Source organism: Pseudorca crassidens, chromosome 7 (assembly GCF_039906515.1).
Source record: "Pseudorca crassidens isolate mPseCra1 chromosome 7, mPseCra1.hap1, whole genome shotgun sequence".
NCBI lineage: Eukaryota > Metazoa > Chordata > Mammalia > Artiodactyla > Delphinidae > Pseudorca > Pseudorca crassidens.
Window position 1 is genome coordinate 69,690,375 of NC_090302.1, and position 16,915 is coordinate 69,707,289.

The window sequence follows — 16,915 nt, forward strand, 5'->3', positions numbered from 1 at the left end:
GAACAGCTATTCCATTCATTGAGTGCCTCTTGCTGTCAAGGCACCTACACTAAGTGTATGACATACATTATTTAATTATTACAACATCTCTATGAGTTTGGTGGTCTTGTCCTTATTTTATACGTGAATAAGCTAAGACCCACAAAGTACAAGTAATTTTCCCAAGGGCATGGAGCTAAGAAGAGGCAGAGCTGGGATTTAAAAACAAGGCTAATCCCTTGTCTTTTATTCTGTATCATATGATGTAATTAATTTGTCACTGCTTTTCCCATCCCCCACTCCCTTGCCCATTTCTACTCCAAAAGGGAGGGAAAAGCGGTAGCCTAATGCCACTTGATAAATAAAAGGAGCTGAAGAAGAACAGCTTAGAGATATAGAGAGCAAGAGAGTTTGCATTTAACCACAGAAAACTAAAGAACTGCTTAGGATTGGCTAGGGTTTAGAGTCAGCAGTTGCAGAACAGTATTAAAGAGGGGCCTGATTCTAAGTTACATGTGGAAGATGTCCTTGCGCCAGGCAACACAACCTGCTTTCTGAGCCAAACCTATGGAGGAAAGGATAAACTGACAGTTTTTATTTATATTTATTTATTCAACTAAAGTTGTGTGTCTACTGTGCACAAGGCACCATTAGATGCTAGAGATACAATGATGTAAAGGAGAGACATAGTTTTTACTCCCAGGAAACTTTCATTCTAAGTTGGGGGCCCAAAGCAGATGATACTTTACCATTTGTGGTACAGCTACTTATTTGCAGTTGTGATAAATCCTACAAAGCAGGAGTATAAGTTCTGTTAGAAAAGTTTAGTGAATTTAAGGTAATCTAAGAATGCTAGTAAAATTCTTATTATTAGGGGGACATTTCCTAGTTAAGTTAATAATGAAGTTTATTGAGTGATTTGTTTCTCTTTTGTGAAATTTTCTTACCCATTAGGTTTGTGTCCTTCACTCTTTGCCCCACGGCATCCCTCTGTATTTAAGCATAACTTACTATAAATGTTTGTTTCCTTGTTTATGTTTCTGTGAGCTACTTTGGGGTGTAATAAGCTCTTTTTATTCATCTCTAGTCCTAGTTCTTAACAGCTTGTTTATGAGACCTCTTGCATTGCCCAGGAAAGTTATAATTTCATATTTTCTATCCCGGTGTCTCAATGAATTTTTACTTTTAGAATATGCATATTGAGTTTTTACAGTATTTTTTCTTGCGCAGCTCGTTTGTTATTCAAAATTAGAAGAGAAGGATAAGCAAAATTTGAAACAAAAAAATTGCACATAATATCACTATCCAGACATGACTCTAAACAATTTGCTATATATAATTTCATACCTTTTTCTATATGTACATGTATATCTATGGATTTTTAAAAAATGAGATTGTATTGAGCATATTGTTTAGTATAACCTGATTTTTTCATCTTAATATATTGTGTACATCTTTTCCTGGCATATGTACACACGTATTTTTTATGCCTACAGAGTATTTCATTGTACATTGCATTCTTCATACTTTTACCAATCTTCTATTGATGGATATTTTGTTTTCAATTTTTTTTATCATCTTCAGTGCTGTGATGATCATCCTGAGAGCTGTCCTTAGCGCTCACCTCTAGTTATTTCTTAGAATAAATTTTTAGAAATGAAATTGCTAGCCCAAGGGTATATAATTACCATCTGTAAAGATTTCTTCCTGTTGGACTTCTCCCTGCATTATATGGTAGTGCTGCTTTACCTATACTTTTTTCTACATAGGATATGAATTATTCATATGTCTTGATATTTGTTTTAAAAAACATGGTTAACTGTTATAACTTAATTTTTCATTCTTTCACTTATGTACTAAATGTGAGCCCTGGCTGTGGGTTTGTCATATATGGCCTTTATTATGTTGAGGTAGGTTCCCGCTATGCCCACTTTCTGCAGGGTTTTTATCATAAATGGGTGTTGAATTTTGTTGAAAGCTTTTCCTGCATCTGTTGAGATGATCATATGGTTTTTCTCCTTCAGTTTGTTAATATGGTTTATCACATTGATTGATTTGCGTATATTGAAGAATCCTTGCATCCCTGGGATAAATCCCACTTGCTCATTGTGTATGATCCTTTTAATGTGCTGTTCGATTCTGTTTGCTAGTATTTTGTTGAGGATTTTTATCTAAGTTCATCAGTGATATTGTCCTGTAGTTTTCTTTCTTTGTGACATCTTTGTCTGGTTTTGGTAACAGGGTGATGGTGGCCTCGTAGAATGAGTTTGGCAGTGTTCCTTCCTCTGCAGTTTTTTGGAAGAGTTTGAGAAGGATAGGTGTTAGCTCTTCTCTGAATGTTTGATAGAATTCACCTGTGAAGCCATCTGGTGCTGGACTTCTATTTGTTGGAAGATTTTTTTTTTAATAATTCTTTTTTTTTTAACATCTTTATTAGAGTATAATTGCTTTACAATGGTGGGTTAGTTTCTGCTTTATAACAAAGTGAATCAGTTATACATATACATATGTCCCCATATCTCTTCCCTCTTGCATCTACATCCCTCCCACCCTCCCTATCCCACCCCTACAGGTGGTCACAAAGCACCGAGCTGATCTCCCTGTGCTATGCGGTTGCTTCCCACTAGCTATCTGTTTTACGTTTAGTAGTGTGTATATGTCCATGCCACTCTCTCACTTTGTCACAGCTTACCCTTCCCCCTCCCCGTATCCTCAAGTCCATCCTCTAGTAGGTCTGCATCTTTATTCCTGTCTTGTCCCTAGGTTCTTCTGACCATTTTTTTTCTTTTTTTAGATTCCATATATATGTGTTAGCCTATGGTATTTGTTTTTCTCTTTCTGACTTACTTCACTCTGTATGACAGTCTCTAGGTCCATCCACTTCACTACAAATAACTCAATTTTGTTCCTTTTTATGGCTGAGTAATATTCCATTGTATATATGTGCCACATCTTCTTTATCCATTCATCTGTTGAGGGACACTTAGGTTGCTTCCATGTCCTGGCTGTTGTAAATAGAGCTGCAATGAACATTTTGGTACATGACTCTTTTTGAATTACAGTTTTCTCAGGGTATATGCCCAGTAGTGGGATTGCTGGGTCATATGGTACTTCTGTTTTTAGTTTTTTAAGGAACCTCCATACTGTTCTCCATAGTGGCTGTATCAATTTACATTCCCACTAACAGTGCAAGAGGTTTCCCTTTTCTCCACACCCTCTCCAGCATTTATTGTTTGTAGATTTTTTGATGATGGCCATTCTGACCGGCGTGAGATGATATCTCATTGTAGTTTTGTGCATTTCTCTAATGATTAATGATGTTGAGCATTCTTTCATGTGTTTGTTGGCAATCTGTATATCTTTGGAGAAATGTCTATTTAGGTCTTCTGCGCATTTTTGGATTGGGTTGTTTGTGTTTTTGATATTGAGCTGCATGAATTGCTTGAAATTTTGGAGATTAATCCTTTGTCAGTTCCTTCATTTGCAAAAATTTTCTCCCATTCTGAGAGTTGTCTTTTCGTTTTGTTTATGGTTTCCTTTGCTGTGCAAAACCTTTTAAGTTTCATTAGGTCCCATTTGTTTATTTTTGTTTTTATTTCTCTTTCTCTAGGAGGTGGGTCAAAAGGATCTTGCTGTGATTTATGTTATAGAGTGTTCTGCCAATGTTTTCCTCTAAGAGTCTGATGGTGTCTGGCCTTACATTTAGGTCTTTAATCCATTTTGAGCTTATTTTGTGTATGGTGTTAGGGAGTGATCTAATCTCATACTTTTACATGTACCTGTCCAGTTTTCCCAGCACCACTTATTGAAGAGGCTGTCTTTTCTCCGCTGTATATTCTTGCCTCCTTTATCAAAGATAAGGTGACCATATGTGCGTGGGTTTATCTCTGGGCTTTCTATCCTGTTCCATTGATCCATATTTCTGTTTTTGTGCCAGTACCATACTGTCTTGATTACTGTAGCTTTGTAGTAATAGTCTGAAGTCAGGGATTCTGATTCCTCCAGCTCTGTTTTTCATTCTCAAGATTGCTTTGGCTATTTGGGGTCTTTTGTGTTTCCACACAAATTGTGAAATATTTTGTTCTAGTTCTGTGAAAAATGCCAGTGGTAGTTTGATAGGGATTGCATTGAATCTGTACATTGCTTTGGAAAGTATAATCATTTTCACAATGTTGATTCTTCCAATCCAGGAGCATGGTATATCTCTCCATCTATTTGTATCATCTTTAATTTCTTTCATCAGTGTCTTATAATTTTCTGCATAGAGGTCTTTTGTCTCCTTAGGTAGGTTTATTCCTAGATATTTTATTCTTTTTGTTGCAGTGGTAAATGGGAGTGTTTTCTTGATTTCACTTTCAGATTTTTCATCATTAGTGTATAGAAATGCAAGAGATTTCTGTTCATTAATTTTGTATCCTGCTACTTTACCAAATTCATTGATTAGCTCTAGTAGTTCTCTGGTAGCATTTTTAGGATTCTCTGTTTATAGTATCATGTCATCTGCAAACAGTGACAGCTTTACTTCTTCTTTTCCAATTTGGATGTCTTTTATTACTTATTCTTCTCTGATTGCTGTGGCTAAAACTTCTAAAACTATGTTGAATAATAGTGGTGAGAGTGGACAACCTTGTTTTGTTCCTGATCTTAGTGGAAATGGTTTCAGTTTTTCACCATTGAGGACAATGTTGGCTGTGGGTTTCTCATATATGGCCTTTATTATGTTGAGGAAAGTTCCCTCTATGCCTACTTTCTGGAGGGTTTTTATCATAAATGGTGTTGAATTTTGTCGAAAGCTTTCTCTGCATCTATTGAGATGATCATATGGTTTTTCTCCTTCAGTTTGTTAGTATGGTGTATCACGTTGATTGATTTGCATATATTGAAGAATTCTTCCATCCCTGGGATAAATCCCACTTGCTCATTTTGTATGATCCTTTTTATGTGTTGTTGGATTCTGTTTGCTAGTATTTTGTTGAGGATTTTTATCTAAGTTCATCAGTGATATTGTCCTGTAGTTTTCTTTCTTTGTGACATCTTTGTCTGGTTTTGGTATCAGAGTGATAGTGGCCTTGTAGAATGAGTTTGGGAGTGTTCCTCCCTCTGCTATATTTTGGAAGAGTTTGAGAAGGATAGGTGTTAACTCTTCTCTAAATGTTTGATAGAATTCGCCTGTGAAGGCATCTGGTCCTGGGCTTTTGTTTGTTGGAAGATTTTTAATCACAGTTTCAATTTCAGTGCTTGTGATTGGTCTGTTCATATTTTCTCTTTCTTCCTGGTTCAGTTTTGGAAGGTTATACCTTTCTTAGAATTTGTCCATTTCTTCCATGTTGTCCATTTTATTGGCATAGAGTTGCTTATAGTAGTCTCTTATGATGCTTGGTATTTCTGAAGATTCCGTTGTAACTTCTCCTTTTTCATTTCTAATTTTATTGATTTCAGTCCTCTCCCTCTTTTTCTTGATGAGTCTGGCTAATGGTTTATCAATTTTGTTTATCTTCTCAAAGAGCCAGCTTTTAGTTTTATTGATCTTTGCTATTGTTTTCTTTGTTTCTAGTTCATTTATTTCTGCTCTGATCTTTATGATTTCTTTCCTTCTACTAACTCTGGTTTTTGTTTTTTCTTCTTTCTCTAGTTCCTTTTGGTGTAAGGTTAGATTGTTTGAGATTTTTCCTGTTTCTTGACGTAGCCTTGTATTGCTATAAACTTCCCTCTTAGAACTGCTTTTGCTGCATCATATAAGTTTTGGATTTTTGTTGTCAAAATGAAACACATCGTCGTGTTTTCGCTGTCATTTTTTTCTAGGTATTTTTTGATTTCCTCTTTGATTTCTTCAGTGATCTCTTGATTATTAAGTAACGTATTGTTTAGCCTCTATGTGTTTGTGTTTTTTACGATTTTTTTCCCTGTAATTGATTTCTAATCTCATAGTGTGTGGTGAGGAAAGATGCTTGTTATGATTTTAATTTTCTTAAATTTACTGAGGCTTGATTTGTGACCTAAGATGTGATCTATCCTGGAGAATGTTCCATGTGCACTTGAGAAGAAAGTGTAATCTGCTGTTTTGGATGGAATGTCCTATAAATATCAATTAAATCCATCTGGTCTTTTGTGTCATTTAAAGCTTGTGTTTCCTTATTAATTTTGTTTGGATGATCTGTCCATTGGTGTAAGTGAGGTGTTAAAGTACACCACTATTGTTGTGTTACTGCTGATTTCCTCTTTTATAGCTGTTAGCAGTTGCCTTATGTATTGAGGTGCTCCTATGTTGGGTGCATATGTGTATTTATAATTGTTATATCTTCTTCTTGGATTGATCCCTTGATCATTATGTAGTGTCCTTCCTTGTCTCTTGTAACATTCTTTATTTTAAAGTCTATTTTATCTGATATGAGTATTGCTACTCCAGCTTTCTTTTGATTTCCATTTGCATGGAATATCTTTTTCCATCCCCTCACCTTCAGTCTGTATGTGTCCCTAGGTCTGAAGTGGGTCTCCAGTAGATAGCATATATATGGGTCTTGTTTTTGTATCCATTCAGGGAGTCTTTGTCTTTTGGTTGTAGCATTTAATCCATTTGCATTTAAGATAATTATCGATATGTATGTTCCTGTGACCATTTTCTTAACTGCTATGTGTTTGTTTTTGTAGGTCCTTTTCTTCTCTTGTGTTTCCCGCTTCGAGAAGTTTCTTTAGTATTTTTTGTAGGGCTGGTTTGGTGGTGCTGCCTTCTCTTAGCTTTTGCTTGTCTGTAAAACTTTTGATTTATCCGTCATATCTGAATGAGATCCTTGCCAGGTAGAGTAATCTTAGTTGTAGGTTCTTCCTTTTCATTGCTTTAAATATATCATGCCACTCCCTTCTGGCTTGTAGAGTTTCTGCTGAGAAATCAGCTGTTAAGCTTATGGGAGTTCCCTTGTATGTTATTTGTCATTTTTCCCTTGTTGCTGTCAATAATTTTTCTTTGTCTTTAATTTTTGCCAGTTTGATTACTGTGTGTCTTGGCATGTTTCTCCTTGGGTTATCCTGTATGGGACTCTCTGTGCTTCCTGGACTTGGGTGGGTATTTCCTTTCCTATGTTAGGGAAGTTTTCAACTATAATCTCTTCAAGTATTTTCTCGGGTCTTTTCTCTCTCTCTTCTCCTTCTGGGACCCCTGCAATGTGAATTGTTGGTGCATTTAATGTTTTCCCAGAGGTTTCCTAGGCTGTCTTCATTTCTTTCATTCTGTTTTCTATATTCTGTTCCGTGGCAGTGAATTCCACCATTCTGTCTTCCGGGTCACTTATCCGTTCTTCTGCCTCAGTTATTCTGCTATTGATTCCTTCTAGTGTATTTTTCATTTCAGTTATTGTATTCATCTCTGTTCGTTTGTTCTTTAGTTCTTCTAGGTGTTTGTTCTTTAATTCTTCTAGGTCTTTGTTAAACATTTCTTGCATCTTCTCAGTCTTTGCCTCCATTCCTCCTGGCCTGTGTTTATGGGTCGTGTAGTCATCACCAGCCATATATTTAGTTGATTTGGCAGGAGTAGTTGTTAATTCCTGGCTTATGCTCTGTTCAAGGAGGAGCAATAGCCATTTTGAGCAATAAGGTTGTGTAAAAAATTCTGTGGAATTATATTAGGTTTGCCATGTATGGTTGAAGATTTTGGGCTCCATTTTGTAAAATAGGAACAGCTATGGTAAACTTCCAAGTTTTCATATAAAACAATATTAATTTAGGTGGGTGGGCAGAAGAAACATTAATGCCAATTTTTAGCAAAGTTTGAGCACCTTGCCTAATGTCATTTTAAAGATACAGTAATTTTAGTTGCCATATGAAAGTAAATCTTTATGTAATCTATAGGGAAGTGGAAGAATCAATTAATTTTAATTATAGAAAAATGATTAAGGCTTAAATTCATAAAATGCATATATATTTCCCTTAACATATGACTCAAATATTGTATGTACGTAGTAGAAAAGTCAGAAGTTTTGACTGAGGAAAAAAAGATGAAGAATCATCTCTAAACCAGAGTATATGTATAACAGAGAAAGAGATCATACTATAGATATTGTTTTGTAACATGTTTTTATTCAGCTAGCAGTTTATCATGGACACCAAGTCATGTAATAATCTACTTCTGACAGCTAATTGAATGAGCATGTGGCTGTCCTGTATTTAATGAATTTCCTATTGTGGGATACTTAAATTGTTTTCTGTTTTGATTTTGACTTTTCATATGATGCACCATACTGTGATAAATTTTTTTTATTGAAATATAGTTGACATACAAAATTATGTTTGTTTCAGGTGTACAACATAGTGATTCAACATTTAACTACATCATGAAATGATCAAGACCATAAGTCTAGTAACCATCTGTCCCCATGCAGAGTTGTTACAACATTGACGATATTTCTTGGTGTGTAATACGTCCCTGTGACTTATTTATTTTCTCACTGAAAATTTGTATCTCTTAATTTTCTTCACCTGTTTCGCCCACCCCCCAAACCACCCATTTGTTCTATTTGTGAGTCTGTTTTCATCTTGTTTTGTTTGTTTTTTGGTTGTTAGATGCCAAATGTAAGTGAAATCATACAGTATTTGTCTTTCTCTGCTTGACTTACTTCACTTAGCATAATATTCTCTAGGTTCATCCACATTGCTGCAAATGGCAGTATTTCATTCTTTTTTATGGCTGAGTAGTATTCCATTGTATAAATATACCACATCTTCTTAATCCAGTCATCTTTTGATGGGCACTTGGGTTGCTTCCATGTGTTGGCTATTGTAAATAGTGCTGCTATCAACATTGTGGTGCATGCATCTTTTTGAAATAGTGTTTTCATTTTTTTTGGATATATACCTAGGAGTAGAATTCCTAGGTCATATCGTAGTTCTATTTTTAGTTTTTTAAGGCACCTCCATACAGTTTTCCGTAGTGGCTGCACCAATTTGCATTCCCACCAGCACCATACCAGGGCTCCCTTTTCCCCACATCCTCTCCAACATTTGTTATTTGTAGACTTTTTGATGATGGCCATTCTGACAGGTGTGAGATGATACCTCATTGTGGTTTTGATTTGCATTTCTCTAATAATTACTGATGTTGAGCACATTTTCATGTGCCTATTAGCTATCTGTATGTCTTCTTTGGATAAAAGTCTATTTAAGTCTTCTGCCCATTTTTTATGTTGTTTGCTTTTTTGTTATTTAGTTGTATGAGCTGTTTGTATATTTTGGAAATTAAGCCCTTGTTGGTTGCATGATTAGCAAGTATTTTCTCCCAGTCCACAGGTTGTCTTTTTGTTATAGCGATGGTTTCCTTTGCTATGCAAAAGCTTTGCTTTTAATTTTGTATCTGCTGAACAACTTTTCAGCAGGTTTTTTTGGTGGGTGGGGGGGTTTAAGCTATTTTGATTGAATTTCTGTTATTTTTCTTTTTTTACCTTGGAGTCTAAATTCCATTTATCTGAACAGGGGAAGGAACTGGCCTTTTAAAAAAAAAATCCCTCTGGTTATTTGGGGGAATAAAGCACTAATTTTCTTGTCAAAGGATATTTCTGACACATTCTTACTGTGAGTTTGCTAGTTCATGCCAGGAGAGTGTCCAACATGAAATAGATAATTAATTCAGACAGAATCTAGCAAAAATGAAAACTGAACGTCCCTGCAGGGAGCTCTTTTGTCATTCTTTCTGTTCCTGCAGAGAAATCAATGGAGTTTACATTGGAAGATATTGTTCCCTTTAGGGGGAGGTGTCTCAGGGAAGCTGCAACTTCTGACATGGCGGAATAAAAGAGAAACCTAAAATCCCAGGCCGCTGAGTAGTGATTCCCTTGGGTGGCTTGATAATCTAGATCAATCTGTTTAGTCAATGCCTTTCTGTTTTTACTTGTAGCACTTATACAGTTCCAAGCCTCTTCTATTCAGATGTTAGAATTATAAGTCTGTACTACAAACTGCCAAACAGTTTTTCTGTCGTGCCTCCTTTAGAAATGTCATTGTGATATTAGGGATTGTTAGTATGAGAGTAGCTTTACCACATCAAGTACACATATTTTTGATTCATTAAGCCACACTTTGGGATTTAGATATGTGCCTTTACATTATTTGCCATCAACAGTACAGAAGTTGAGCAACTCTAATCATCAGAATTACTGTCCTTTAGATTATAAGGGACTTGAAAAAAGGCAACTCAATATTTATTCTTATTTTTTTTTTACAACACTGCTTTGATAATACACTAGTCTCAGACATTAAAAGACTGAAATTGCTTAAATAAACCTGTGCTAGTAATTTTTTTATACCTATAACCTTTAACCCCATATTATTAGGTTAAGAAAGAATGTTATTTTTCCCATTGTTTCTGCTCCATTGATTATAGCTCCTAAAACTCCTCTTATCCCATGTTATTGTATTTTGGTAACAGAAGCATCCTGTTTTATGAATTGTGTGTGCTGAATTAGCTTAAGAGGGCTTCACTGCATGGTGATGACTTGAGTCCTCTAATTGTGAAGGCAGTTTCTTTTACCTTCATTATGAAAAGGGCAAATAAGGCGATTTTCATAGCCTAAATGTTTTTAAAAAGCTTTCCCTCTGTTGGAGTAAAGCATCAGGACAAAAGGAGTAGGCTCTTCTTGGGAATTTCTAGAAATACCTTTTGGAGGTAAAATTAGAAGATAGCTATGTGTTCCTCTGCGAAGAAACAAATTCATTCTTACAGCTCAAGAACTGAAGCAAAGACTGATTCTTTTGCGATTCATTATCTTTTCCATTGGCAAGCTTCTTTTACACTGTATAAAGCACATTTGCGTACAATTGCCTCAGTATTGTCTTTACTGTTAACCTTGTGCTATACATAGAGCAGGTGTTAGTACTATTATTTCCGTTTTGCAGCTGCGGACACAAATTGAAGGAGATTAATGACTTTGCCATAGTCCCACAGCTACCAAATGGGAGAACCTGGGGTTTCTGACTCTAGTCATGTGCTCTTTACAGTATATCATGTTGCATCGGATCTTCGTAATCTGTGCTGTTTAGTGTCGCTAAGGTTCTTGTGGAAGAATAACATGGAAAAAGTATCATTCTCCCCAAGAAACAAAAATGGCAACAAAATATACATAACGTAAGCATTCAGAATGGAATGAATTCTCCAAAATCTCATAGACAAACTAAGCAAGATGTTCTGAGTCATTAATCGGTAAATATTCATATGCTATGTACGCATAATACCTAGGTATTGTTCCTTCTATTTTGTTTGTTTTTGCTTGTTTTGCCCTTACTGTTGAATTGTGGGCTTAGTATTGTAGGCTGATAGTTTTCCTTGTATTTTATTTGTTTTTGCTGTTTTGCCCCTACTGTTGAATTGTGGATTTAGTATTGTAGGCTGATAGTTTCTGTGGATTTAGTATCATAGGATTTAGTATTGTAGGCTGATACTGTTGAATTGTGGATTTAGTATTGTAGGCTGATAGTTTCCTGTTGATTTAGTATTGTAGGCTGTTAGCACTTTTAAGATCTTATTGCACTGTCTTTTGGTCTTGTTAATTTTGAAAAGTTTGTTGTTACTCTAAATTGCTCCTTTGTAGATAGCCTGTATTTTCTTCCATTTATCTCTGAAGATTGTCTCTTTGCCTTTGATTTTAAACAGTCATATTATAATGTATAGACATATAAACTTATTTTTAGTGTGGCTTATTTGATTTTATTTTTCTGTGCAAATCATTTGGGTTATGTATTATGGGAGTGCTTTTTGAGAGTGGTCCAGGTACCCCCAGCTCACTGCCATTTTTTGTTAATTTCTCAGCTCATTGGTTTCTAGTCCAACCATTACACTAGGGTGCAGCCCTTCAAGGGTGCTGGTTTTATGTGGGGGTCTCAGTTCTGACTCTCTTCCATCTATAGAATAAAGGCAGTATCTCCTCTTACCATGTGGACATTTAAACTCAAGCTATTAGGTTATGGAAACTGACAACTTCCTTTCAATACCACAATGCAGGTATTTCCCTCTTTGTTTCCGGCACTGGGTAATTAACCCCACCCCCATTTTTCCTTTTCGGCTCAGCTATATATAAAAGAATTTTCTTCTTTATCAGTCATTTCAAGTATGGCCCATCATGTTGTTGGAGCCAGAAGTCAGTCTATTTTTTGAAAACAGACAAGTCATTGGGTAATAAACAGTAGGCCGAAACAAGCCAGTAAAGACCAGGAACATGAGCTTGACTAATCTGATATAATATGACAGATTGCACAGGTCAACAGGCTGGTGGATCAGATCCACAGGGTTCTAGTAGATGGACATAGCAAGATAGTAATCGGTTGAATCCAAAGCCCTCAGGGCTGGAAGATCTCTAAGATCTAGTCAAGAATAGCCAGGGTTGCGAAGGTCAAAGGAAGCAGGCTTCTTTATTAGAGGCTTCCCTGCTCCTGATTATGTATAGGCAAGCCTGGATTTAACGTATATTCCCTGCAGGTATACCTTGCTTACATTTAAGGCACAATTCATGGCTGGGATTCTGGAATATCTTCTCATATTCCACATGTAGAGTACCATTTCAGGCACTAGTTTTCAAACTTTCTAGGAGGAAGACTTTTAAAAAAAATTAGTAAACCTTAGTAAATACTTAGAGGATACTTAGAGGATATAGCCTCACTCCCCACCCACCATCCATGGACAAGGCAAGCCCTTTTTGTACTCCCATAATTGGTGGCCAGAGATCTTTTTTGTTGATCTGCAAAGTGCATCAGAACATGTATGAGACCATACTTCCTCCTGGTATTTTGATTTACGGAAATGTTTGAATGACAAACCTGTTGTTAGCAGACCTTTCATCTGAGTTACAGTCCTTTTTCCCTCGTGCCTGCAGGATATTTCTTTCTAGATGTCTTTCCATCCGCTCCAATTAAACATATCCATCCCCCATCTCCTGCAAAGGTGCTCCTTCTTCAGGTTTCCCCTCCATTTAATTGTGTTGCTTTTTATTCACCCAAGTCTCTAGGCCCAAATCATCTCACTTCATTCTCCAAGTCCTTTTAATTCTTTTATTCTCTATCTCAGATTTACCATTCCTCAGGCTCCAGTACCATCAGTAGTTGATAACTACTGATAATCTGATATAGTTATTACTGTGCTAGGTGAGCGGGGTGGGGGGGGTGAGAACTGTAAGATGTGGTCATTGTCTTTACAGAACTTAATATCTAGTTGAGAAGACAATTTATATTTACAAAAATAGTGAACAATACCAGGCAGTATGGAATTAAATGTTAAGTTGGGTGGTACAGAGTTTTAAGTGCTAGAAGTTAGAGGAAAGGAAGGGATAAAATGAGGGCCTGAATTGTAAGAGAAAAGTTAATTTTAGAATTGAGATTTGAACTGTCTTGAAACAACGTAGGTTGGAATTAGATAGGAATTTAAAGTGAGGAGAAAGCATGGCTAATACAATTTTTGGAAAACTTTTGAGGTTCTTTATGTTAGGGACTACTGACAAATAGGAATTAGAGAGGTTCATGACTGCTTTGAGTTTGGCTATAAGACTACCAGAAGAATCTTTCAAAAATAGTATTTGAATTTAGTTTATTCCCCAACTCAGAAATCTCTGGAGGCTTCCTTTTCCTTTTGATTCTGATCCAAACTGCTTTGGTATTCTAGGTACTCTTTGATCCATCAGCCTTGCTTCACCAGGACTCGTGCTTTTTATGTCTACAGCTTGCTTTATTTGTGTTTGACTTATGCTTTCCATTTCCTTGTGGGATGTCTGCCTGATTTCTTTCCATTCCTTCTCCAAGTCCCATCTCTAGACTTTTTGCCTCCTGATACTGTAATGACTCCCACCCACTGAAATAGCTTTCCTCCCTGGGTTCCTCCTGAAACTGTTTTCTGTTGAAAATAGTTCAAAATCTAATCATGCACCTTTTGTTTCCCAATGATTTAGAATTACAGACATTTCTCTTCCTTTTTGATATGGTGGTAAATTCTTTGAAGGGTTAGATTATGTTTTGTATTTTATTGTTCCTCTTAGTGCTGTATACTACTCTGGGTATATACTCGATGTTGAATTGATAGCTTTTAAAGAATTGGTTTCTTTTTTATTTCAAATACTGATGATTTGTAATATTAGAGCTACTTTGTATAAATGTACCTACTGTCATGCCTGACAGTACTGCCCTTAGTGAATGCTAGTGGAATCCAAATTTGTAGTGGATCTCAAGTCAAAGAACATTTTTCTGCTGTTTCATGGAAGGTGGAAAATAAGAGCAAAAGCACTGAATCCAAGTTTTCTGAGATACTCTTTCTGCTGTCTTCTTTGAGTCTCTCCTTAATCTGTGTCTTTAAGTATATATTATTCATTTATCTTTGACATCTTTTCACTTGTCAACTCATGTAGTGTTTCCTAAATAATTTATGTTTGTAGATGAAGATAAATTGTGTGTGTTAATTGAAGCTTAAGAGAAGAGATTGTAGTGGTTTAGAAAGATTAATCCTTGTTAAACTCTATCTGATTGATCTGTGCTGCCACTCTTCCTGCCTGAGTTTTAAAATTTTAATCAAATATCTGTAAGTGAAGAAATCATCCATTGTAGTTGGAATTGAACTTAAGAAGGTATTTGAATATCCTTAAAAACAGATCTTGAAATGGCTTAAGAATACTTGGTTTAAGGGAATTGGGTCAAGCTAACAATAACATTTTTGTTAGTTTTATTTTAGCATGTAACAGCCTCTTAAAAATCTGAAATGACTTTTTAAACAAAGTTTTAAGTTATTATTTTAAATAATAAAATTATTCACCTACCTCATTTAGAAGTTTGTAAGATGATTTGAGAGTGTTTGATTTATGTATGCTAACATCCCAATTTTCTGAGTGGTGATACAGTTTCAGCAAGACTAGAAAACTATGAGAACTGTGAATACCTGGATTTAGAAATGTTCTAGCATTATCTCACCCTTCTTGGTTTCAGAGAATGGCTATTCAACAATGTTTGTAGCTAACCTGGAGTGAATTTTGTGTGTATTTGTGCGTGAGGGAGAGCGACAAAGCTTTGCTTCTTTGGTTAACCAGAATAAAGTAAAAAAGCAGTAGTGTGAGGCAGGCTGGATCTTCTTCAACAACAGTTTATATTAGTTTAAATAATTTCTTTTGAGGGGTGATGATTTATCAGATCTTAACTGCTAGGAGTGTTCTTGTTCTTAAGTTTCCTTATAATGAAAGACAGTACTCTTTACTAACGGCATCATATGAGCTGGGATTTTGTTAGGCATTGACTTTTGTATTTGCTTCACAGGTGGTTTGTATTCGCTCCACTTGGAATGCTCTCTCCCCAAAGCTGAGTTGTGACATGAGACCTCTCATTTTGAAGACCCTCAGTGAACTGTTTTCTCTGGTTCCTTCCTTAACAGTCAATACAGCTGAATATGAGGTATGCATTCAGAGCTCAATAAATTGCCTGTTTCTACATTGGGAAGACATGTGCTTTATCATAACTTTTGGGAAAAAATATTCGTATCTTTTGTTTGCCAAAAATCATTTAGCACTTTTTGTTCTGTGAACATGTTGATATCTTTATGGACTCCTAGGAGTAGGAGGATATCCACCCTTATCAGTCCTCTGTCTTTGAGATTTATTTACGTGAAGGATGCCAAGTTTTTATTATGAAAGTATAGTCAAGATTTTTTAAAGCCCATATGTTAAAATAGTGTTTCTTAAAATAATAGAATTCACGAGGCCAACAGTTTAAATGCATTTTGTTGGTGTTTTAAATTCTAAAAAGTGTTACAAAGGCTTTAGTAAGGCAGGGCAGACTTCTGAGTAGTATAGACATAGTGTCATTTGTGGGTTTTTTCTAGCTTAGGCATAGAGATTTGATTTTTTACGTGTTAGTTTATTAGTTTACATTTTCTATATATAGCTTTGCTTTTCATGTATACTCTTCAATGAAGACGATTGTAAAATCAACCTGTCCTAGGAGAGGAAAATAATTTTATGAACTAGGCAATGTTTGTCATTGTAATGAATTGAAACACTTGGTGGAAGATGTTTTGCTGTAAGATTCACGTACTTCTGTTTAACATTTTCTCTGTTATCTCTTCTTTGAATGAAATGAGAGGGTGGCAGATTCATTTATATGTCCACTTTTGTAGCCATATCCCCTTTCAAGCTCACCTTTTTATTGACTTTTCCTTCAAAGAGCCTCAATTGATTTCCACTTGAAGTCTTGGTGAACCTTTAGTTTGATTTAGTGCTTCACAGACTTTGATAAACTGGCCCTCTGTAAGATTCCAAGAATAGTCCCTTACTTGTTTTAGATCACATGAGAAGACAGGATTGTAGGATAATACTTCTAATCATTCTAAATGCTACACAGTGAATAAAATCAAATTTGTCCTTACCAAGGACACAATACCTAGCATGGTACATAATGTATATTCAGAACCTAGTTGTTGAATGAATGAATGAACCAATACAGGATATTGTGAGTTTATTCTCACATTTGGGCTTTTGTTTTGGGGTATTAAAAAAAGAATCAATTCGAGACTCCTAGAGTATATAGTTCACCAACAGTCTTTTTTATGGCCACTGTTCGTGGGTACATACCCCATGTTGTCAGAAAATCTGCCAGGCTACTGATAAGGAGCCCATACTAAAACACAAAATAAGGACTTTGTATGCAGTGATACATCTATTTATTTTCTGTCTTCAAGGGCTGAACTCATATACCTTTGTATTGCTTGTACTTTCAGTTTTTCTTACATTGAATTTATGAAGTGGCTTGTGTGTTTTTTATGTTTGCTTACATTGGTAAGCTGTAAGTTGTCTTTTGGACGATTTTTTTTTCCTTCAAATTTTACATTCCTTTTCAGTGACATTTTATTTTGGTTTATCTTCATGCTTATAATAACATTAGGATTCCTCTGTTATTCAGATAGATGGCTTGGGGACCATTTCATCCATCAGTTTCC

The 16,915-nt window shown here is 35.7% G+C and overlaps 1 protein-coding gene across 3 annotated transcripts in view; it reads left to right on the forward strand.

Annotated features, from left to right (window-relative positions):
* FOCAD (focadhesin) overlaps positions 1 to 16,915 on the forward strand; it is a 312,885-nt gene that overhangs the window by 177,754 nt on the left and 118,216 nt on the right. For all 3 annotated transcript variants that reach the window (XM_067744497.1, XM_067744498.1, XM_067744499.1), the window contains one exon: positions 15,241 to 15,375. In XM_067744497.1, the coding sequence (XP_067600598.1) occupies positions 15,241 to 15,375 (135 nt within the window). The remainder of the gene's footprint in view (positions 1 to 15,240; positions 15,376 to 16,915) is intronic.